The following is a 21,252-nucleotide window of genomic DNA, read 5'->3' as shown; positions in this document are numbered from 1 at the left end:
AACCTGGGTCTGCTGTACTATTGCTCCAGCCCCAAGATACAAATATGTTGAGATTATACTTCCAGCTTAACAAAGGAGGAGCAAGAGAGGGAAAGAAAAGATTCAAGTTTTACTAGTGAAAAAAGAGCCCATTTAAAAAGATACAAATTCTTTTTACAATGTAGGTAAAATAACTCAGAAACAGCTCAGCGACAATATTTTCTACAGTTTAAAGAAAGAACAAAAATTAAACACAAGAATAATAATTTATGAAGTTTATTCCTATGAATCTAAAGGTACACTTTTAACAAAGTTTTAGCATATTCATTAATTTCACTTTCAGTCTGATTAAATTTTAAAGAAAAAAAAAAAAAGGATGAAGCATCAATTTTTCTTACCGAACTTGGGTGTAGTAAAAGTGAATTCTGGACCATCCTTTCCACCTTCGTCAGTATACGCTGCCATTCGTACCATGTACAAAGTGTCACTAGTCAAAGATGACAGTGTGTATTCTGTGTGGGATGAATCTACATTCACAGCTAGTTGGGGTGGGGGGGCGAAAAAAAAAATCAATGAGAGTGTTTTATTCATCTCCCAATGTTTTTGCTTTATTAGGCCTAACTTGACAGTGTAAAAGTATTACAAGCTTCAGAAAACGGCTAATTTTTAATAGCAAAGTTTTAATACCAGTTTCATTTCCAATGACGGTTCTATAAAAGATAGTATAATTTCGGATAAATCCATTCTGAACATCAACAGGAAGTTGGTCCCATTCTAAGACAGCTTCATTTTTCCCCACTTTTTTGGTCCGAACAGTAGGTCCTTTAGAAGGTGCTGAAATGGAATAAAGGTATTTGTTAATTAGTAATAATTCCAGATGATCTGGACATAATGAGTCATCTTTATATGTCTTTAGACTTACGAGCTTGTTTAAGGTATGCCTTTATAGACTCGGGGCTTCCTGGTCCAGCAGCATATACTGGAGTAACTGTTATCAAGTAGCATTTGCTCTCCTCTAGCTTCCCTAAATAAAATACAGATAAATAATTTTCCACTATAAGCAAAAAATTCAAATTAATTTCATCATTTATCTTTATAATTTTATGACTATTCAAGTTTTTTCTTCAAACTCCATTATAATGAACTTGTAAGTAAACATTACCATTTATACACTACATTGATGATTAACAGTATTTATGAAAGTATTGCTAATACAGTGGATTAAAAAAGAATTTGAGTTATTTCCCCCAGAAAGTGACCCAATTTTAAAAGAAAAAATAATCTTGAGTATTTATTATCTCTCCAAATTAACCTATTTCATTAGCATGCCGTGGTCACATTCTTTACATGGCACTGTATCTGTCTGCATTAGGAAATAAGGGGTTTATTACACTGAAGTTTTGTCTTTAATAAGAACTTACACTACCTTCACCATGATTAAAAAGTTACATATCCCTAGCCTTCTTAAATAATTTTATATTTTCTTGGTGACTCAATATTCTAAGAGAATTTCTATATTATGCTATATTATGTACTGACAGGCTACTGGGCTAATGATGGTACCTGCCCAAAATGAAGGCCTCTAGGCCCTCTGGGCTGGGGCAATAGCACAGTGGTAGGGCATTTGCCTTGCATGCGGCCGGCTTGGCTGACCCGGGTTCTATTCCTTCGCCCCTCTCAGAGAGCCCAGCAAGCTACCAAGAGTATCTTGCCCTCGCGGCAAAGCCTGGCAAGCTACCGGTGACGTATTCGATATGACAGATACAGTAACAAGAAGTCTCACAATACAGACGTTACTGGGCCTGCTCTAGCAAATCGATGAACAAGGGGAGGACAGTGCTACCAGTGCTACCAGACCCTATATTACTTAGAGTTTCTATCGTCCAGTTATTACTAATGACAGTTATTACCAATGTCCAGTTATTATCAATGGGCTGGAGCAATAGCACAGCGGTGGGGCGTTCACCTTACAAGCGGCCAACATGGCCGACCCGAGTTCGATTCCTCCGCCCCTCTCGGAGAGCCCGGCAAGCTACCGAGAGTATTCGATATGCCAGACACAGTAACAACAAAGTCTCCAATGGAGACGTTACTGGGCCCGCTCAGGCAAATCGATGATCAACGGGAGGGACTTTACCTTTCCCTTAGTTATTACCAATTTGTCTCCTCTGTAGCTCTACAATGCTTTTAATTTGATAAGACCAATACATTAGATAACCAAGTTTATTAAGATTATACTTTCTAGGGGCTGGAGTGATAGCACAGAGGCGGGTAGGGTGTTTGTCTTGCACGTGGCCAACCCGGATTCGATTCCCAGCATCCCAAATGGGCCCCTGAGCACCACTAGGAGTGATTCCTGAGTGCAGAGCCAGGAGTAATCCCTGAGCATCGCCAGGTGTGACCCAAAAAACAAAACAAAACAAAAAAAAACAACAAAAAAAGATTATACTTTCTATAGTCTGCTACTGAAGACCAAACACCCTGTTTTTTGAACAAAGCTCAAACTATATATCCTATTGCTTACATTTTTCTGATTATGCAAAGATGAATTCTACTGGCTATCTTTAATGCAAAATATATACAAGCCAAATATTTTGTTTCCTCTTAAAAACTGTCATATGATCTTTAAAATCATGTAATAAACTTTAAAATGCACACCAAGATTGCTTAGAGCTTTATGGTGTCACATACTTTTTATTGATATTTCCAGTTAAGAGGCATAAGAATTTCCGAGTTTTCATTCTGCTTCACCTATTCAACAGCTAACAAGCTCACAAATTAGCCAGATGCTTGTATTTTCTCAATGAAGTCACTGTCACTGTCCTCCCGTTCTTCCGTTGTTCATCGATTTGCTCGAGCGGGCTCAGTAACATCTCCAATGTGAGACTTTATTGTTATTGTGTTTGGCATATTGAATATGTCACGGGTAGCTTGTCAGGTTTTGCTGTGAGGGCGAGATACTCTCGGTAGCTTGTCAGGCTCTCCAAGAGGGGCGGAGGAATCAAACTCAGGTTAGTCATGTTGACCACTTGCAAGGCAAACACCCTACCTGCTGTGCTATCGCTCCAGCCCACTCAATGACTACAAATCACTACAGAGATAAGACAACCAAAGTTATCCATATTAGTTGAATCCATATATTTCTTTCAATTAACAGCTTGGTAAACATTCCTTTGACAACCAAAACAAAACTGAAAGAGGTAAGTTTTAACTCCTCTTTTGTCAGTAAGTACACTCTATAGTTTGGTGAAGTTAAGTGTGATAACTTGGAAGCTTTTTAATAGACCACAAAACCTATAAAGCAGAACAGAAAATGGAAAAGGAAAGAGACTAAATAATTAGAAAAAAATACTTATTTCTAATTAGCCATACCTCTTAAATAGGTGTGATGGATAGCACCATCTTCTTGCTGCCAGTCGGTGATACAGGGTGATTTATCCGATAACACACACCACTCAATTATATATTTGTTTACAGATTCATCTGGAGCAGTCCATTCTACCCAAAGCATGTTATCTTTGGGAAATGCTTTAAGATCCATTACAGGTTTTGTAGCTTAAAAACAAAATTAAAACACTGATACAATAAATGAACATTTAAAAGCCTGCCATATTGTTTTATGTTTATCTCTATAACCATCTGATACAACTATCAATTTCTATAGTACATTAATATATTCTTATGTATAAAGTACTTCATTATAATTTACATGTTAGGATAGTTAATTCTTTTTTTCCTTTTGTGTAGTTAATTTACTTTGAGGCTTAAAATCTTCCTTTCCCCAAATTCTTCAAATATTTTTTAAATTACATTTTTTCTTTTTTTGAAAGTTACATGTAAAGCTACATTAAGTTACATTAAGTTAAATGTAATGTAAAGTTACATTAAGCCATAAGTATATAAAGTCACCCAAACATCAAAATAGTCTAAGAAAGCAGGTATAAAGATAATCAGAAACTACTTAAATGAATTAAATTGCTTACTACAAAGTTTGGGCTGGAGTGATAGCAGAACGGTAGGGCGTTTACCTTACAAGCGGCCAACATGGCCAACCCGAGTTCGATTCCTCCGCCCCTCTCTGAGAGCCCGGCAAGCTACCAAGAGTATCTCGGCAGAGCCTGGCAAGCTACCCATGACATATTCGATATGCCAAACACAGTAACAAGTCTCATGATGGAGACGTTACTGGGCCCGCTTGAGCAAATCGATGAACAATGGGAGGACCGTGACCGGACCGTGACTACAAAGTTTAAGTGAGCCACTTAATGGTAGAACACATTATTTGTCGACTGACTTAAAAATCTATGCTCTCCTGGTGATTAAATAAGTTTAAAAAAAATAATATTAAAACAAAACAACAAAAACTCAGCTACTAAAAACTTCTCTTGCTCTCTCTCTGTCTCTATCTCTCCCCCTTCTCTCCTCAATCTCCCCCATCTCTATTTTCTAAATAAAACTATTTTTAAGAAACTTTTAAATCTATGGCCATCCTTTCTGAAACTAAGGAAACAACCCGAGACTACTTCCTAGATTTTTTATGGGAGTCCTATTCTACCCATATGACAGGCTCCATTTCACAGGTACAAACCTTGAAAGTCACAAGCAGGAATACTTAAAACAGATGCATCCGATCTGCCAACCAGATTTCTTGCTGTCAGAGTGGCTATATAGCGATCATCCGTGAGGTTTACTTTCAGTTTGGTGTCATTAACTGTGTAATTTTGTGAACGCGACTTCCATCTTGTGAGAGTCACTTCATAATCTAAGATGTTTCCATTTGCTTCAAAAGGAGGCAAAGTCTGTAATACAATAGTTATATACAATGCTAATCAGTTAATGAAGTTCACAAATTCTGTTAGTATACTTAATATCTAAATATTTCATTAAAAGGAACTGACGGCCTCATTTTCAACTAATTATTAAAGCAACTACTACTACATATAGAGTGAAAAGCATGAATTCACTATTAGCGTGCACTTCATATACAGTTCTGCACTGTGACTATGTGCACCTAATTTATTTCAAAGCTGAGTATTTTTCTCTCCAATTTCCTCTCCACTTACTCAACATCCATGCATAATTATGGAATGTTCCACTTTTTGCTTTTCCAAATTCAGAAAATGATTTTAAGACAAAAGAATGGGGAAAAGGAAAGCAAGTCTCTAATGGTATGGAAGAAGGATGTCTTCTAAGCAGGATTACTTAGTGCAGCATACAACTTTTGATCATTAATATTTTATTTTGTATATATATATATATGTATTGCTTTTTGGGTCACACCTGGCAATGCACAGAGGTTACTCCTGGCTCTGCACTCAGGAATTACTCCTAGCGGTGCTCAGGGGACCATATGGGATGTTGGGAATCGAACTTGGGTTGGCTGCATGCAAGGCAAACATCCTACCCACTGTGCTATTGCTCCAGCCCCTATTTTGTATATTTAAATATATTTTATAGCAATACATTTTTAAGGAAAAGTTTATCATTCCTACTGAACAATTTCCTTAGCTCAACCTTTCATTTACTATGAAGCACTCACAAAAAATTCAATAAAATGAAAAACAAGGTCCCTCTTCTTATAGAACTTTATAAAATAATGTTGAGATACTGCAAGATTCGGCTGGAGCAATAGGACAGCGGGTAGGGCGTTTGCCTTGCATGCAGCCAACATGGCCGACCCGAATTCGATTCCTCCACCCCTCTCAGAGAGCCTGGCAAGCTACCAAAAGTATCTCGCCCACATGGCAAAGCCTGGCAAGCTACCCATGACGTATTCAATATGCCAAACACAGTAACAACAAAGTCTCACAATGGAGATGTTACTGGGCCCGCTCGAGAAAATCGATGAACAACAGGAGGACAGTGACAGCGACAGTGACTGCAAGATTCATTTACAGTTCATTAACTATTAAAACCTTTCTGCTCCTCTTTATGAAAAAGTTAGATAAATGCTTTTCTGACATTCACTGTCAGTGTCCTCCCGTTTCTGACATTAGAGTGAATAAAAATTTAAGTAAAAAATACTCCATTTATAACACCACTTAAAATGTACCAGAATATAAAAGCATGTTTTTACCTTCCATATGAGTTGTACAGGTCTATAGCCATGAGTATGGGATGGCTCAATCTTATACCAGAAACTTGGTGCCTTTGATGGTCCTGAAGAAAAGACAAACATTTTAAAGTCAGTTTCCTAGCAGGAGTGGGGACTAGTTCAAAGGACTAGTTGCCTATGTTCTGCATACAGAAGGTGTGGCTTCACTCCCCCGCACCATATATATATGGTTCCACTACCACTGTTGGGAGGAACACCTGAACTCTGAGCCAGGAACAGCCCCTAAGCACCACTGGGTGTGGGCCAATAACAAATAAAAAGTTTTATAACAGTAAGTGAAGTTCTTGAAATTGTCTTTTTCCCCCCTTAATATGAATTTCAACCACATGATATCATTCTTTAACCACTATTTTTCCAAAACCTGGCACTTTTTTTTTAACACATTGAAACTATTTTTCTAATCTTAAAATTATAAAAGTACAAGTATATCCTAAGCAATAATGAAAAATGCACCATTATTTCTTAATTTTAAAAATTAAAAATCATAAATGTTTAAAACACCTAAAAGTGTAAAATTAACAAACGAAGCAAATGTAGCATACTACCCTTATGCTATATTTAGAGTAATGATACAGAAAAATACACAAGACTACTATGGTGATTGCCAAAGATGTTCAGATGCACTTTATAAAAGTTTAGAATTAACTTTTAGAATTAGAATTCCCGTAGGTGATTTTTCAAAAATTTTATAACAACTGTAAAATAAAAAAAGGATCAGAATAAAATCTAAGCGGTCCTGTGTGAATCATGAAGAGGTGAATATATATCGTAAAACAAGGGAAGAGATAAGGCACATCAGCAAGCAATAATCACCCCTTCCAGCCCCAAAATAAAGATTATGGGAACCCAGGTCAGTTGCTTGCAAGATAAGCACCTTGCCTGCTGTACTGCCTTTTCAGCCCCAGGTTTATAATATTCCTATTCCTTAACATAGAACTTAGAGGCTTTGTTAACTAAATTAAAGCTTAATTCAATAATTTATAAAATTTGGAGTGCAACAGATTTGACTGAGATTATGTACCATTTCATAACAAAATGCAGAGGCACTAACAACATTTTGCCTAGGTGTGAACCAAAAAATAAAACAAAATAAAGTATTTCAGGGACTTTTCCAAACGGACTCAAATTGTCTATAAAGGCCCAAGAATCTCATTTAAGAATTCAGGACAAGGGGCCTGAGTGACAGTACAGTGGGTAGGGCGTTTGCCTTGCATGATCCCTGGCATCCCATATGGTCCCCCAAGCATCGCCAGGAATAATTTCTGAATGCAGAGCCAGGAGTAACCCCTAAGCATGGCTGGGTGTGACCCCAAAAAGCAAAAAATAAATAAATAAAATAAAAAAGAATTCTTGTCCAAGACAAAGGAATCTGGTTGAGAACCCCCCAAACATTGATAGGATTGCTTTTTTTTTCTTCTAGTATTAAGGAGAGTAAAACGAATTTTCCCCCTTTTTTCTTACATTTCTTTTTATTGAATCACCAGGAAATACAGTGATAAAGTTGTTTATGATTGTTTTTTTCCCTATTTTTCTGAGCTACTCCTGGTAGAAGTCAGGGAACCATGTATAACAAGGAGTGAACCATACCTCTTTTATACTATCTCCCCATTTTCCCAGCCAAAGAGAATAAGATTCTTACGAGATTTTTTTCCTGTCATTGGTATTTTTCAAATCATATGACTTTCTAATCTCTAGAAAAATTGGAAGTGAAATTATATAGTTTGATACTCAGGGGATGGGCTACGAGGTGTTAAAGTCACAGTGCTAGGCACTGGGATCTAAGAGAAAAATGATAGGGAAATGTTCAGAAAGGAAAACCTATGTGCCACAGTTATTTCTTGGTGGAAATAGAAGAAATTAGTAATGACAGCTGCTTTGGAGAACGAATCTTACTTCAGACCATATATCTTTTTATTATTATTAAATTTTATTTTTTATTTATATCATCATCATCATCATCATCATCATCACGGAGAAAATAAAAATAAACCAGCCATAAACTCCAGGATACTTAACAGGGGTTTATTAAGTGCTAACAAAAATAATGGATAAAAAATGTACAAATATCTTTTTGATAGCATGATTTTATTGATTCAGGATAATGGTCCTTTAAGACACCATTTCATGATAATTTTCTCAATTAGGTAATAAATATATTTGCATTACAAATAATTCATGTTGATATTTACATCCTGATATCATTAAAAAGTGCAAAATAGTAAAGTGCAGACAAAAATAATAGATAAAAATGTCACAAATATCTTTTTGATAGCATAATTTTATTGATTCAGAATAATGGTCCTTTAAGACACCATTTCATGATAATTTTCCCAATTATGTAATAAATATATTTGCATTACCAATAATCCATGTTGATATTTACATTCTGATTACTAATTTGAATAAAATGATCACAAATAAAAAGCAAAAAGGTCTGCGTTATTAAAACCAGACAAAGCAGAATTCCAATAGCTTTATTTATTTGTTGTGCTTTGGGGTTTTATTTAATTTATTTTTGTTTTGGGCCACAAATGTGCTCAGGGCTACTGCCAGATTTGTGCTTCGTTGGTTCACTCCTAGAAGTGCAGTGGCTCAAACCCGGGTCTCCCGTAGGAACGCGTAAGCTCAGCCTGCTGAGCTATCTCTCCAGCCCCAGCTTTATTTCTTCATGTACTTATTTACTTACTATCTTCATATGTGACCCCACTTGCTTCTTCACTCCAGTCACTCCAGAATCCTTTGCCATCAGCCTTCATACAACGAATTCTAAACACATATTCTGTAAAAGGTTTAAGGTCCTGAACAGTGAACGACGTTCGGGTGGATGGTGTATCTTCAAGAGGAACCTGAAAGCAAAGCAAATTGACTAATGAGAGGCATTAATGTATTTTTTTTTTTACAGATTAAGATTAGTAAATTAAACTCAAGAAATTACTGCCAAGTCAAAAAGTTGAAAACAGTAAGGTTTAATAGATCAGTATGGAAACATCTTTAAGTAAATAATCTTCCTTTATTAAATATCTTATGAGGTTATATTATATCTGTCAAGTATAGACAGCTCTTCAGATGGATGCATAAGAATTTAGGAGGAAAATTCTGAGAGACTATTTCACATTACTTGGTCCAAATTCAGTAACATCTGACAAAGTTCTCTCATCCTGAGCATGCCCAATGCTTAGATAATCCCCTCCCTATGAAGTTAGAAAAGAAAATGCTGCATTCTGAAGTTCTAATTCACTCCCAAATTGACAGATTTCTTCTTCTGAATGCACGGGTCATAACTAATTCCATCGATTTTCCACTTCCAATTATAACCGGGTAAAAAAATTAGGTACTTTTCAACACAGGTGCTTTCCTACTAACCTTAATGATTTGTAAATACGCTTTAGCACTTGAGCACTGCCAGCTGTATCTCCCAAACAAACAGAAACAACAATCCTGTCACCACCCCGCCCCCCAGCCAAGTCTAAAATATTTCTTTAGCTGACAGCATCAACTTTGGATTCACAGTCATTCTCCTTTTCAGACTTACAAGTGCCCCACCAATCCCTTTCTATATCTTAAGGTAGGCAAATTTTCTACAAAGGGCTAGCTAGTAAGTATTTTAGGCTACAGATGAGTCTGTTGCAAAGTAAATAACTCTTTAGATAAAGCACAAAATAGCTGTTGACAATATGTAAACAAATGAGTGTGGATAGGTTCCAGTGAAACAAGAAAGAGTTGGTAAGGAAGAATCTGACATACAGGTGAGTTATCGAGCTCTGTTCTACCTTATCCACAAAATCTCTTTAGCTCTGCTCTACTCACTATTTGTGCTCCTTTTACTTTCCATCAAACGTTAGTCCTACTAATCTGTATCACTTCCATATTTTACAGTATGCAGAGATAACTGCATACAGAAAATTTTTATTTTCTATTTGGAAGTCTTTCTGTTGGATCTTGCTTGAAATACAGATCTAAAAAGAAATGTCACACCTGGCTTGAAAAATTAAGATATACAAAAAAAGACTGTGGTCTGGAGAGGTCCTGGGTAGGGTGCTTGCCTTTCATGTAGCCAGCATGGGTCTGATAGCTGGCACCACATACGGTACCTGAACACTGCCTGGAGTGATCCCTGAGCACAGAGTCAGGAGTAAGCCCTGAGTTACCAAAACCTAGGAGGAAAATTAGAGCTTCACAGCAATTTCTCCAAGTAGTAACACTAATGTGCCTCAGGGAATAATGGAAGTCTCAAGCATAATCAGGGGATGCTTTCTGTTTGTTTCTTTAAAGGTAGGTTGACTTTCAGGGGTTGTTGAGTTATTTCGTTTTCAGATAGGGATGCAATACATTAAATAAGATCGGAAACCTCTAGCTCAGTGTTGCAAGAAAGACTGTTTGGATCAGTAGTAATTTTTGGTTTACCTGGATCCAAGTTGAAGAATCTTTGGTTCTGAATTGAATGCTGTATTTCAGTCTTAGAAAATCCTGAATACTTGAGTTGATCCATGTCAATTTTAAGATACTAGAAAGCTCCTCTGAGCTGGTGACTGATAAATTATGTGGTGGATTGGGCTTCACTAAAGAATAAAAGAAAAAAAAGTTTGCCATTTATTTTTATAAGTCATTACAGAAACTCAAATTACACTTTATGATTTCACAATATTCATTCTCCTTAAGTGAATGAATTTCTCTTAAAATGGTGCTATACATAACATTTACAATGAAGAAGCAAATTTATATAGAAACTAGGTTTTCTTGTCAGTTTATTATATTACTATTCATTTGGGCTCAGATATCAAAAAAAATTAAATATACATTAAAAATTTTTAATAGCACATGTTTACTATGGCAACAATGAGACATATTTTTAAGTAGTAAAATATAATATTACAAGTGAAAATAGCTCTAACTACAGTTGGGCTCTATTTTTATAATGTTTCCATACTAAAAATAAAAATAAATGTATAATTTAATAAATTATCTTGTGTATTTCTAATAAATTCTAAATTTCAGGGTAAAACTTGCCTTTATCCACAGGATCGAAATCAATATGATCTGAAATAACCTTCCCAAGGTCATTCTCCGCTTCTACCCAAACTTTAATGTTGACAAAATATACAGGAGAATAATCAACAGTGCATGAGGTGGGATTGCCGCCACGTTTTGTTTTACAATCATCAAATTTCTCCGTTGCCCTATATACAAAAATGGGAGAATCAATTATTAAAAACAGATCTGAAAAGATTTGGATGAAAAAGATTACCTGACAAGGGTTTGATGAAACAGACTATTACAATTCAGAATAGATAAGTTAATTCCAATACATTTGGAATAAATTGCTGATTGTGGAAAGCAAAATTTCTGTAAAAATTGCCTATTTTTGAAAACTGAGGGGTTTTTTTCTTCTTTTTTCTCTTTTTGGGTCACACCCAGCGATGCTCAAGGATTACTCCTGGCTCTGCACCCAGGAATTATTCCTGGTGGTGCTTGGGGGATCATATGGGATACAGAGGATCGAAACCAGGTCGGCTGTGTGCAAGGCAAATGCCCTACCCACTGTACTATCGCTCTGGCCCCTAGTAAGCAGTTTTATGGGTATCTGAACTCAATGTCTTAATACTCCAAATTCATACATATTCTGAATTATCTGTTGAATGATGGTATGACTCTTGCTGCTCAGATAAAAATCTTGGTGTTGATCTGTACTTTAAAACACCAAATTATTTAAAAATTTTATTCCATTAATATTTAGAAGTCTTTTAAGGTGTGGATGGAGGGGAGTTTGTTTGGGGGCTACATTCTGATTGGTAATCACTCCTGGCAGTAATCAGGGAACCACATGGTGGTGCTGAGTACAGAACCTAGGCCTCTGGCAAGCCAAGCACGTGCTCCATACCTCTAAGTTATCTTTCTGGCCCAAGACTGATAGCTTTATGCTCTATCAACGTCTCTCCAAAATTATATGATATTCTGGAACAGACTAATTTATGGTGAAGATAGTAAGGTTAGTTGCTTTGTGAGATGAAGTGGGATAGGGCTGTGGCTGGGGTTAACTAGAAAAGTCATGAAGAAACTTTCTAGGGGGTTGCTGGTAATGTTCTGTATCTGGTCAGGAGTTACAGAGGTGTAAACAATAATCAAAGCTCACTGCATGGGACTAACAGATAGTAGAGGGGTAAAGTACTTGCCTTATATGCAACTAATCCTGGTTCGATCCCTGATATCACAAATGGTCCCCTGAGCACTGCCACGAATGATCCTCGATCGGACATAGATCCTGAGCACCAATGGATAAGAACCCTTTCCCCCACAAACAAAACAAACAAAAAACCCTCACTGAATGATATGTTTAAGATATATAAGGATACCTAAGATATATAAATTTAATTAAAAGAATACATTTATAGTATCCAATTAATTATATTCAATGATGTAAATGGAGAAATACTGAAGGGTTAACTAATGTCTGAAACTCTCGTTGAAGTAAGGAAATATGAATTGACAGAAGAGAATTACTATAAAGACACATATGAGAGCAAATGTATTAAAATGTTTATTGGAGAACTGACGCAATGAGAATGGGTAAGAGTTTACTAAAGGGCCAGAAAAATAGCTCAAAGGGCACAGACTCTGTGCAGGAGGTCCAGACCTGATCCCTGGCACTACATGGCCCCCGAGCACCAGCAGGACTGACTCCCGCAGTAGTCACTGAGCAACTCTCAGGTCTTGTCCCGCAACTCTTCCCCCAATAAAAGCTCACTGATTAAAACATTCTTCCACTAGGACTATTCTTTGTTTGCAAAACCATGGAGAATTTTACAATATACGGAATAAGTCAACAACTGAAAAATTTTTTCTTTGGGGGAGGAATAAAATAAACCAAACCTGACCAAGTCTCTATGTCTAATAGCAACATTTAGAAAATAAATGAACAGAGTAATATTTAACAATATGTTCAATACTAGTATTAACAACTGATTTTCAAAGGAAAAGAAGAGAACGCAGAACCTGTGCTTAAAAGACACAGACTCTGATTATATGCTTAAAAACATACTGATTCGCAATATAAGCAAGTGTACTCAGACACTGATTTGAACAAGCATAAAAACATGCACATAGATTTATAAGGGAACTGGGAAAATTTTAATACTAACTGAAAATGTAACAATAACAAAGTAATTTCAGTTGTACTTGGGGGTAATAATGGTGGTTCATAAACTTTTCTATACAACATCTTTATCTTTTAGAAATATGTACAACAAAAATATGAGATTAATACCCAAGAATAGCTGAGATCAACACCAGGAGGATTACTCCATAGCTTAGAGGCCAGCCGGGTAGTCTAGGGGAAAGGGCAGTTCAGACAGAGAAGGGAGCACCAAATAAAGGGTGTTTAGAGGATCCTCCCAGGAGGGGAAATGCATGTTGAAAGTAGACTATGAACTGAACATGTTTGCCACTCAATGCCTCTTTTGCAGACCACAACACCCAAAAGGAGAGAGAGAACAAAAGGGAATGCCCTGCCACAGAGGGAGGGTGGGAGGGGGGGTTGGGGGGAGATATTATCCATGATGGTGGAAAATGGGCACTGGTGGAGGGATGGGTATTTGATCATTGTATGACCGAAACCCAAGCACAAAGATTTGTAAATCTACAACTGTACCTCATGGTGCTTCACTAATAAAATAAAATTAAAAAAAAAAAAGAAATATGTACAACAACATTTATAAATAGTGTAATATCTCAGATTTTATTCAAGATAGTATGGGTGAGCTGTACAAAACAGTACAGGAGTTAGGCATTTTCCTTGCATGTGGCAAACATAGATTTGAGGCCCAGGACCACAGACTCTGAAGTGATCCCTAAGTACAACCAGGGTAACAAAAAATAAAGTACAGGTAGGACACATATCAATTAAGATTGGAAATTAGCTGATCATTGCTAGAAATTGATGATGAGTACGTGGACATTTACTAAACTATCTAATTTTCTATGTATTTTTTAGGTATTCTAAAACGAAATGTTAATAAGGCTAAATAAATTTGCCTTCACTAATACTACTGGGCAAATAAAAATCCTGCACAATGATTAACTTAATAAATTCAACATACAGCCAGCGTAACTAACTTACCATTCAGATTTTAAGGTGAAGTTTGTTTCTAGATAAGTTTCTCTTCCAGGATCCCATTGACACTTCATGTTTTCTCCTTCATTCACAATGCAACGCAAATTTTTAGGTTTTTCTGGGGGTACTAAAAGGGAAAAAAATCAGCAATTCACAAAATTTTACATCCACAAATAACATGCACAAATAACAGGCAACACATACATATCTGTAACCTAAATTAGGCGGAAAAGATAAAGAAAAATGTATAGACGGGCCAGCCATGTGGCTCAAGGGGTACAAGCAAACGTGCAGGTCTCAGGCTTATTCCCCCAAACTCGCACAGGTCTTTCAGCCACCACCAGGTGCGCCCTCACAACAATTCAAGAAGTTTTTAAAAAGATATGAACCAAAAATCAAACTGGCGACTAAAAACTCAATTTCTATAAACTCAAACTTCCTTTTAGGTAGTAAAATACATACTCCTATCATAATAGATCTATCATAACATTAAAGAATATTTGTGAAGTTACATAAACTTTCTGGAGCGATAGCACAGCGGGTAGGGCATTCGCCTTACAAGCGGCCAACATGGCCGACCCGAGTTCGATTCCTCCGCCCCTCTCGGAGAGCCCGGCAAGCTACCGAGAGAATTGGATATGCCAGACACAGTAACAACAAAGTCTCCAATGGAGACGTTACTGGGCCCGCTCGAGCAAATCGATGATCAACGGGAGGGCCTTTACTTTACTTACATAAACTTTCATTAATAACTGGCTCATAACAACTGATTTCTCTATTAAACATATAGTAAAGTAATATCTGAATGTCAATTAAAAGCAATTAAAAACGAAAAGGATTCACATAGTTTTCTTTGTAATGCTTTTCCAAACAATGAAGGAAAAAGCAAATGCCCAAATCACAGCCTTGCAATGCACTTGTTTGCTATATGCTATAAAAGAAATCTAGTATTTATTTCAATATATTTAGTTCTTTGGTATTTATTTACCATTTAGGGCAGCTTTGCTTTCTTTGCTTTCTCACCCATTAAGGGATACTGAAAACTATTAAAATACATTCACAGATTTCAATTTAATAATCTTGGATCATCTCAAGTAAAATATTTTTTTAGAAAACTGACTTTTCTACTAGAAAAGACATAAAACCTGTATTACTCTATAGGCTTATCATATAATCACAATGAAAATTAAAAATAAATATTCCCAATAAGATATAAGAACTGAGAACCAGAGAGACAACACAGTGAGTAAGGCATTTGCCTTCATGTACCCATCCCAGTCTTAATCCTCAGTATCACACTAGGAGATAGTCCTGAGCACAGAGCCAGCAGGAAGCCTTGAGTATAGCTAGGTGGGGCCCAAAACACAAAACAAAGCAAAAAAATTGCAAATTAAAAAATAAGAGCTGACATGTTACTATATAATCACTGACAATGTAATTCAAGGATTCTGACAAAATCTGAAATAAAACAAAAACAAAACTTACATCCTGAAGTTACTCTGATTCCATAAATGTTCTGATCAATCTGTCCAAATATGCGAATGTTGCAGGTGAGTTGAACATTTGATGACATATTAATGAACTTGACACTAGATGCCGTTCTATTTATGACGGTATATTGTTCTTGAGGAACAACAACACGGTTTATCTTCCAGAAAATATGACTAGCATTTACACTGTAACTATCCATACATTTTTCCTTTAGTACACAAACTGCAGAGAAATTAGAACCACGTTGAATAACTGGAGATTCAGGACTGCGTGTAACTGGAGATTCAGGAGTGATATGGCCACATGTTTCGATAAATTGACCTAAAAAGGAACAACAATACATGTAAAAAGAAACTGAAATATCTCAGTACAAGGTAATAGTTTCCATCAATACATCCACTCAATCTTCACTAAAACATCTCTAAAGACAAAGATGAATGATTTAGCTCTTAATGTAACAGGTTAACTTTGTTTTTAGAAACAAGAGACTGCCTGCAGCATGGTCATATTTGCTCCACCACCAGTTCTCTTCTGTGATTCTGACTATGGGGAATAAAATTAAACCTTTAGTGGCAGTCTACGGTCCTGTGCAGTTCTGATGCTGTTGAGTTATGGATAGGGAGAAAGGAAAGAGTATTCATCACTCTTATCAAAATTCAGGCAGCAGACTCATGGAGAGACTCACAGCTCAAAGGACGAGAGAAGACATGCATGCCATGTAAAAGGCCCAGGATTGATCCCTGGCACCATGTGGTGAAATTTAATTTTAATTACCAAGGACCGCTCCTGAGTATTATGTCAGAAGTAGTCCCTGAACACTATGAGATGTGGCCCAAAAACAAAACAAAAAAATTTTAAATGAAGGTTTCAGCAACAAAGGAAATAACATGAGAAAAAAATAAAAACCAGAAAAGCAAAATGGACAAATATATAATTTTTTTAAAGTGTATGGGATAAATTTCCTTATTAGAAAACAAAGAGGGGACAAAACAATTGCACAGTGAGTAGGGTACTTGCCATGCATGTGGTCATGCCAGGTTCGATCCCCGGCATCTCATATGGTCCCCCAAGTCCTGCCAGGAATGATCCTGAGCACAGAGCCAGGAAAAAACCCTGAGCATAACCAGGTGTGCCCCTGCCAAAAAACAAAACCCCAAAATATACCCCTAAAGAGTAAGACATATTTTAAAGAATATGAAATTAGATACTTTAATTATCATCTACTCAGTACTGATGATATCTGAATTTCTATCCCTAGCCCTAATTTCCAATAAGCTCAATAGTTCATAAGTCATAACCTCCTGGAACCAGAGACAGTACAGGTATTAAAGCATTTGTCTTGTATGCAACTAACTTCAATTCTCTGCTGGTACTGGTACTGCACAGTTCCTAGAGCACCATTAGGAGAAGTCCCCTCGGGCCTGACACTAGTTAAGAGCATGGAGTGGCTTAGAGCTTTGGTAAGTGTGCTACACACCCCTTTCACCTCAAAAATAAAGGCCAATTCTCCTGAGATATTATAGGTATTTTAAAATTAGTAATTCTAAAATATTATGTACAAACAAAATTACTATTTCTCTATCTCTGCTTACCAGTATCACCCCCAGCAACTAAACCAGATAACTACATCTTAATCTAATTAACCTCTTCCCACCATCAACTAGCAGTATGACAGTAAGACTGGTGGGTTTTACATTTATTGCTGGGGTTGGGGTGGGAGGTAGGCCTCTTTTGGCTCAGTGCTCAGGATCTGTTTCCTGCAGCAGCAGTGCTTATGGGACCATGTGGTGTTGGGGATACAACCCAGGGCTACTGCATGCAAATCATGTGCTCCACAGCCTGTTGAGCTATTTCACCAGCCTCTGGATTTCTTAGTTTGTCTATCAATCTCTTCTCACCAATTCTGACCGCTAAAGTCTGGGGCATCTTATCACACCATTATTTGACCTCCCAGTTACTCTATTCATTACTGCCAGAGTTAATGTTCAAAAATGATTATTCCATGTTCCCATTCTTAATTATTTATTACTTCAAGATAAAAGGATCAACTATTTGAAATAATTTTATTATATTTCTGTAATCTTTCTGCCTAGAATTTTTTTTCCTCAAGCCATACCCAGCAATAGTCAGGGTTACTCCTGGATCAGTGGTGCTAGGGGGATCAAATGGGGTGCCAGGAAATCAAACCTAGCTCAGCTGCATGCAAGGCAAGAACCCTAACCAGTTCCCTCAGAGGTGACCTACTCAAGCAGTTAAAAATAAAACAATAATAGAATTATGAAATTGACAATAATAAAATTGTAAAATTGAGAAGAATCATTACTTGAATTCTTTATTCTGAAAGCTAAGATACCTTTACATAGTTAATCCCTATTATTCAATGTGTTCAATTTCAATTCCCACTTGGAGAACACAAACTAAACTGCACAAAGGGTAGAACTATACCAAAAAATTTGGATTAAAAAATTCATTATTTTATAAAATTAGAAAGGATAAAAAGTTTAAAAATTATACTTCTTTGGGGAACCTGGGCATAGCTCAGCGGTAAAGCTCAAACTTTGTATGAATCAGATCCAAGTTCTATTCTGGGTTCTATCTACACACACACACACACACACACACACACACACACACACACACACTATATAATTATATAAAATCTCTCTTCCTCTGTCCCTTCATGTCTGCCTCTTGGAACACACTATTTCTGGGGTTCCTCACATCAATCTGAGTTGCCCAATTCCTTTCTCTTACTTTACAGAGTTCTCTCTTCATGTTTCCCAAGTGGAAGTATTGAGGGTATTTATGAGCCTTACCTAGAGTTTCAGAGGTGAGGAAAAGAGCCAAAGCAGGAACTATCCAAATCTGAAACGCCAACATCTTGCAAAGTATTTCTGTAAAAGATACATGTAATATTATTTAATATTCCTTCTCTTACTGCATACATAAGTAATTACATAATACCTAAAGATGTTTGTTCCCATTGTACAAATATTTTCCATAAGATAATAAAAATATTTATGAGACTGTGTAGAATATTTTTCTTTATTCCCACAGAAATTATTACTGTTACCTAAAACACTGCTGAAAAACATAACATACTTTAAGGTTAATTAAGAGAGCAATCATATTCATTAAATGAAGTCCTGCACTAGTAGTAAATATTTATGTGAGGTTATGAACTTCAGAGACAAATATTTGTGGCAAAACGTACCATAAGAACAATATATAACTGATAAAATGGCTTGTGGGGGAAGAGCCCTCACAGCACGACTAAAAATATCTTGGGAGATTGGCCAAGATGGCAGAGAAGGGTGCACTGTGAATCACACAGGTCAAAAATGCAACTGAACAGAAAGGATCAAAGGATTCCTCGAGGGTCTTTCAGTAGAGTGTGGCAGTAATCTGCTAAGATCACTGGCGGAGTTTCCACTGAAGAATGTTTTTCAAGTAAGCCAACATAAAGTGTGATGACAGGGGTAGGAGAGGCAGAGAAGCCAAAAGAGCAAAGGGTGATGGAGGTGACACAATAGTGAATCTGTGGACTACAAATGCACTCACAGCCTCTCAGACATCGAGCTGCACAAAGCCACAGGCTTAGAAGTTGAGGCAGCACTTTAGGCCGAGGCTTCTATTCTAAGGTGGTGCCAGACAAAGACAAAAGAGTGTACCAAAAGATTGTACCTTCCCCAACAAACTCCATTTGAAACAACAGGGCCAAGGGTAAGTCACTGGGATCTTGTATAAAAGCAGTAGATACAGAGGCACAGACTTTGCTGGAGAGGCTCAGCTCCACGTGTACACAACACACAGTGGCATAGGGCTTGGGTGGAACTGGTGGGTAGCAGCCTGAGACTGCGAGACTGCCACCCATGTCTGCACAGAAACATCCCTCACTGCACAGCAGGAGCTCACCAAATTAGAGACCTATACAAACAATATAGGTCATATTTTATTAATACAATGCTATTAAACTAAATTATTAGTTACTGTGACATATACTGTGTCTCTGATTGGGGGAGGGAAATTTTTTGGCAGATAACTATTATTGCCACAGACTGGTGTGGGTCTATGGGCCAAAGGTTAAAGAACAGGGATAGAGAAGTTGAAGAACTCTAAAACAATTTAGAGTTCTTTACCAAGTTAAAAGTGTTGTAATAAAAAAATAAATGAAAGTGTCATAAGACTAGGTTTATTCACTCCTCAACTTGTACTCAAGAAAAATTTATATCCTGTAAGGACTTACAAAATTCAACACAGTTTTATTTATAATAGTTCCCAATTGGAAACAACCCAAATGTCCATCAACTGGCAAATTGATAAACACATACCCAAGTAATGCTACACTCATGCAATATATCACACAACAGTAAAAGAAAATGAATCAGTGACAGGTGTAAAAGCCTGAAAGTGAGATATGTCAGAGATAGTACAGTAGGTAAAGCACTTGCCTACCCATGGCCAATCCAGGGTCCAATCCCCAGGATACATGGTCCTTAACCACGCAAGGTGTGATCTCTAAACACAGAGCACTGCCAAATGTGGCAAAGAAGTTAAGGAGGGAAAGAGGGAGGGAGGAAGAAAGATGCAAAAGGTTGCATCTCTAGGTTGTAACTATAGAAACGTCTACAAGTGACAAAACTGTGACAGAAAGTAGATCAAGGATTAGCTGGGGTTGAGGTGTGGAAATGGAATCAAAGTAAAGGTACAAAGGAAATTTGGGGGGACAAATATTTTATGACGTGTTAGTAATGGTGACAAGCAAGACTCTATATGTGGTCAAAATTCACTTAACTATACAAACTGTGAAGGTGCACTACTGATTTTACACTACTTACAAACTAACCAGTTAGCCTGCTAGTTTCACGGATATTAGAAGTCATGGGGTTCCTGAGTCAGAGCCAAAGGACTTCATTAATCATTCTAATACCAAGAGTGTTAGCCTGTGCCAGTTGCCTGACCCCAATTTACACAGAGCATTTTAAGAAGAGTAAAGTAACATATAACATGTAGACAAAGCTTAAAAAAACAAAATCTTTTTAAATGGCAGTAAACATGCCCGCCCTTTATTCTGAAGAAAGACCATTATCTCTATTTCCCAAAGATGTAAGCAAATTTGTCCTTTGCTCAATGAAGAGACAACCATTCTATCTTCCAGTATCTTTTGAAAAGACAGTCATCTCTTTTTCAAAGGCACTTTTATGCATAAAGCACTGCAGAAATAATGAAGATATGTGTGGAATTATTCCCTCATAAAATGTGTCTAAAAATAGGTGAACTTTAATGTTTATAAACTAGACCTCAATCAAAACCACACCAGCCATGCTCAAAGTATTTAGCCAAAAGAAATGAAGTGTCTATTTTTCCAAAAGACATTTATAAGTGTGTATATAGAAATTTTATTCATAAAAGCTGAAAAAGCATAAGCTACCAAAAATCCACAGGAAATAAATAAAATACATGTGATAGAGTTGAACAACTGAATCATAAAGAAGAAAGAATAAATTTCAAGTACCTTCAACAAATACTGAATTTCACATATAATAATGAAGAAACCAGA

The 21,252-nt window shown here is 36.7% G+C and overlaps 1 protein-coding gene across 2 annotated transcripts in view; it reads right to left on the bottom strand.

Moving 5' to 3' along the window:
* IL6ST (interleukin 6 cytokine family signal transducer) overlaps nucleotides 1-21,252 on the bottom strand; it is a 46,709-nt gene that overhangs the window by 8,637 nt on the left and 16,820 nt on the right. For both annotated transcript variants that reach the window (XM_056112072.1, XM_056112073.1), the window contains 12 exons: nucleotides 18,509-18,586; nucleotides 15,687-16,013; nucleotides 14,208-14,328; nucleotides 11,102-11,271; nucleotides 10,499-10,653; nucleotides 8,781-8,940; nucleotides 6,056-6,138; nucleotides 4,568-4,778; nucleotides 3,352-3,534; nucleotides 902-1,003; nucleotides 667-813; nucleotides 378-518 (listed from right to left, as the gene is read on the bottom strand). In XM_056112072.1, the coding sequence (XP_055968047.1) occupies nucleotides 378-518; nucleotides 667-813; nucleotides 902-1,003; nucleotides 3,352-3,534; nucleotides 4,568-4,778; nucleotides 6,056-6,138; nucleotides 8,781-8,940; nucleotides 10,499-10,653; nucleotides 11,102-11,271; nucleotides 14,208-14,328; nucleotides 15,687-16,013; nucleotides 18,509-18,572 (1,864 nt within the window). In that variant the 5' untranslated portion in view covers nucleotides 18,573-18,586. The remainder of the gene's footprint in view (nucleotides 1-377; nucleotides 519-666; nucleotides 814-901; nucleotides 1,004-3,351; nucleotides 3,535-4,567; nucleotides 4,779-6,055; nucleotides 6,139-8,780; nucleotides 8,941-10,498; nucleotides 10,654-11,101; nucleotides 11,272-14,207; nucleotides 14,329-15,686; nucleotides 16,014-18,508; nucleotides 18,587-21,252) is intronic.

Source organism: Sorex fumeus, unplaced genomic scaffold (genome assembly GCF_029834395.1).
Source record: "Sorex fumeus unplaced genomic scaffold, SorFum_2.1 ptg000015l, whole genome shotgun sequence".
NCBI classification, from domain to species: Eukaryota; Metazoa; Chordata; class Mammalia; order Eulipotyphla; family Soricidae; genus Sorex; species Sorex fumeus.
This window is presented reverse-complemented; position numbering and strand designations above follow the sequence as displayed.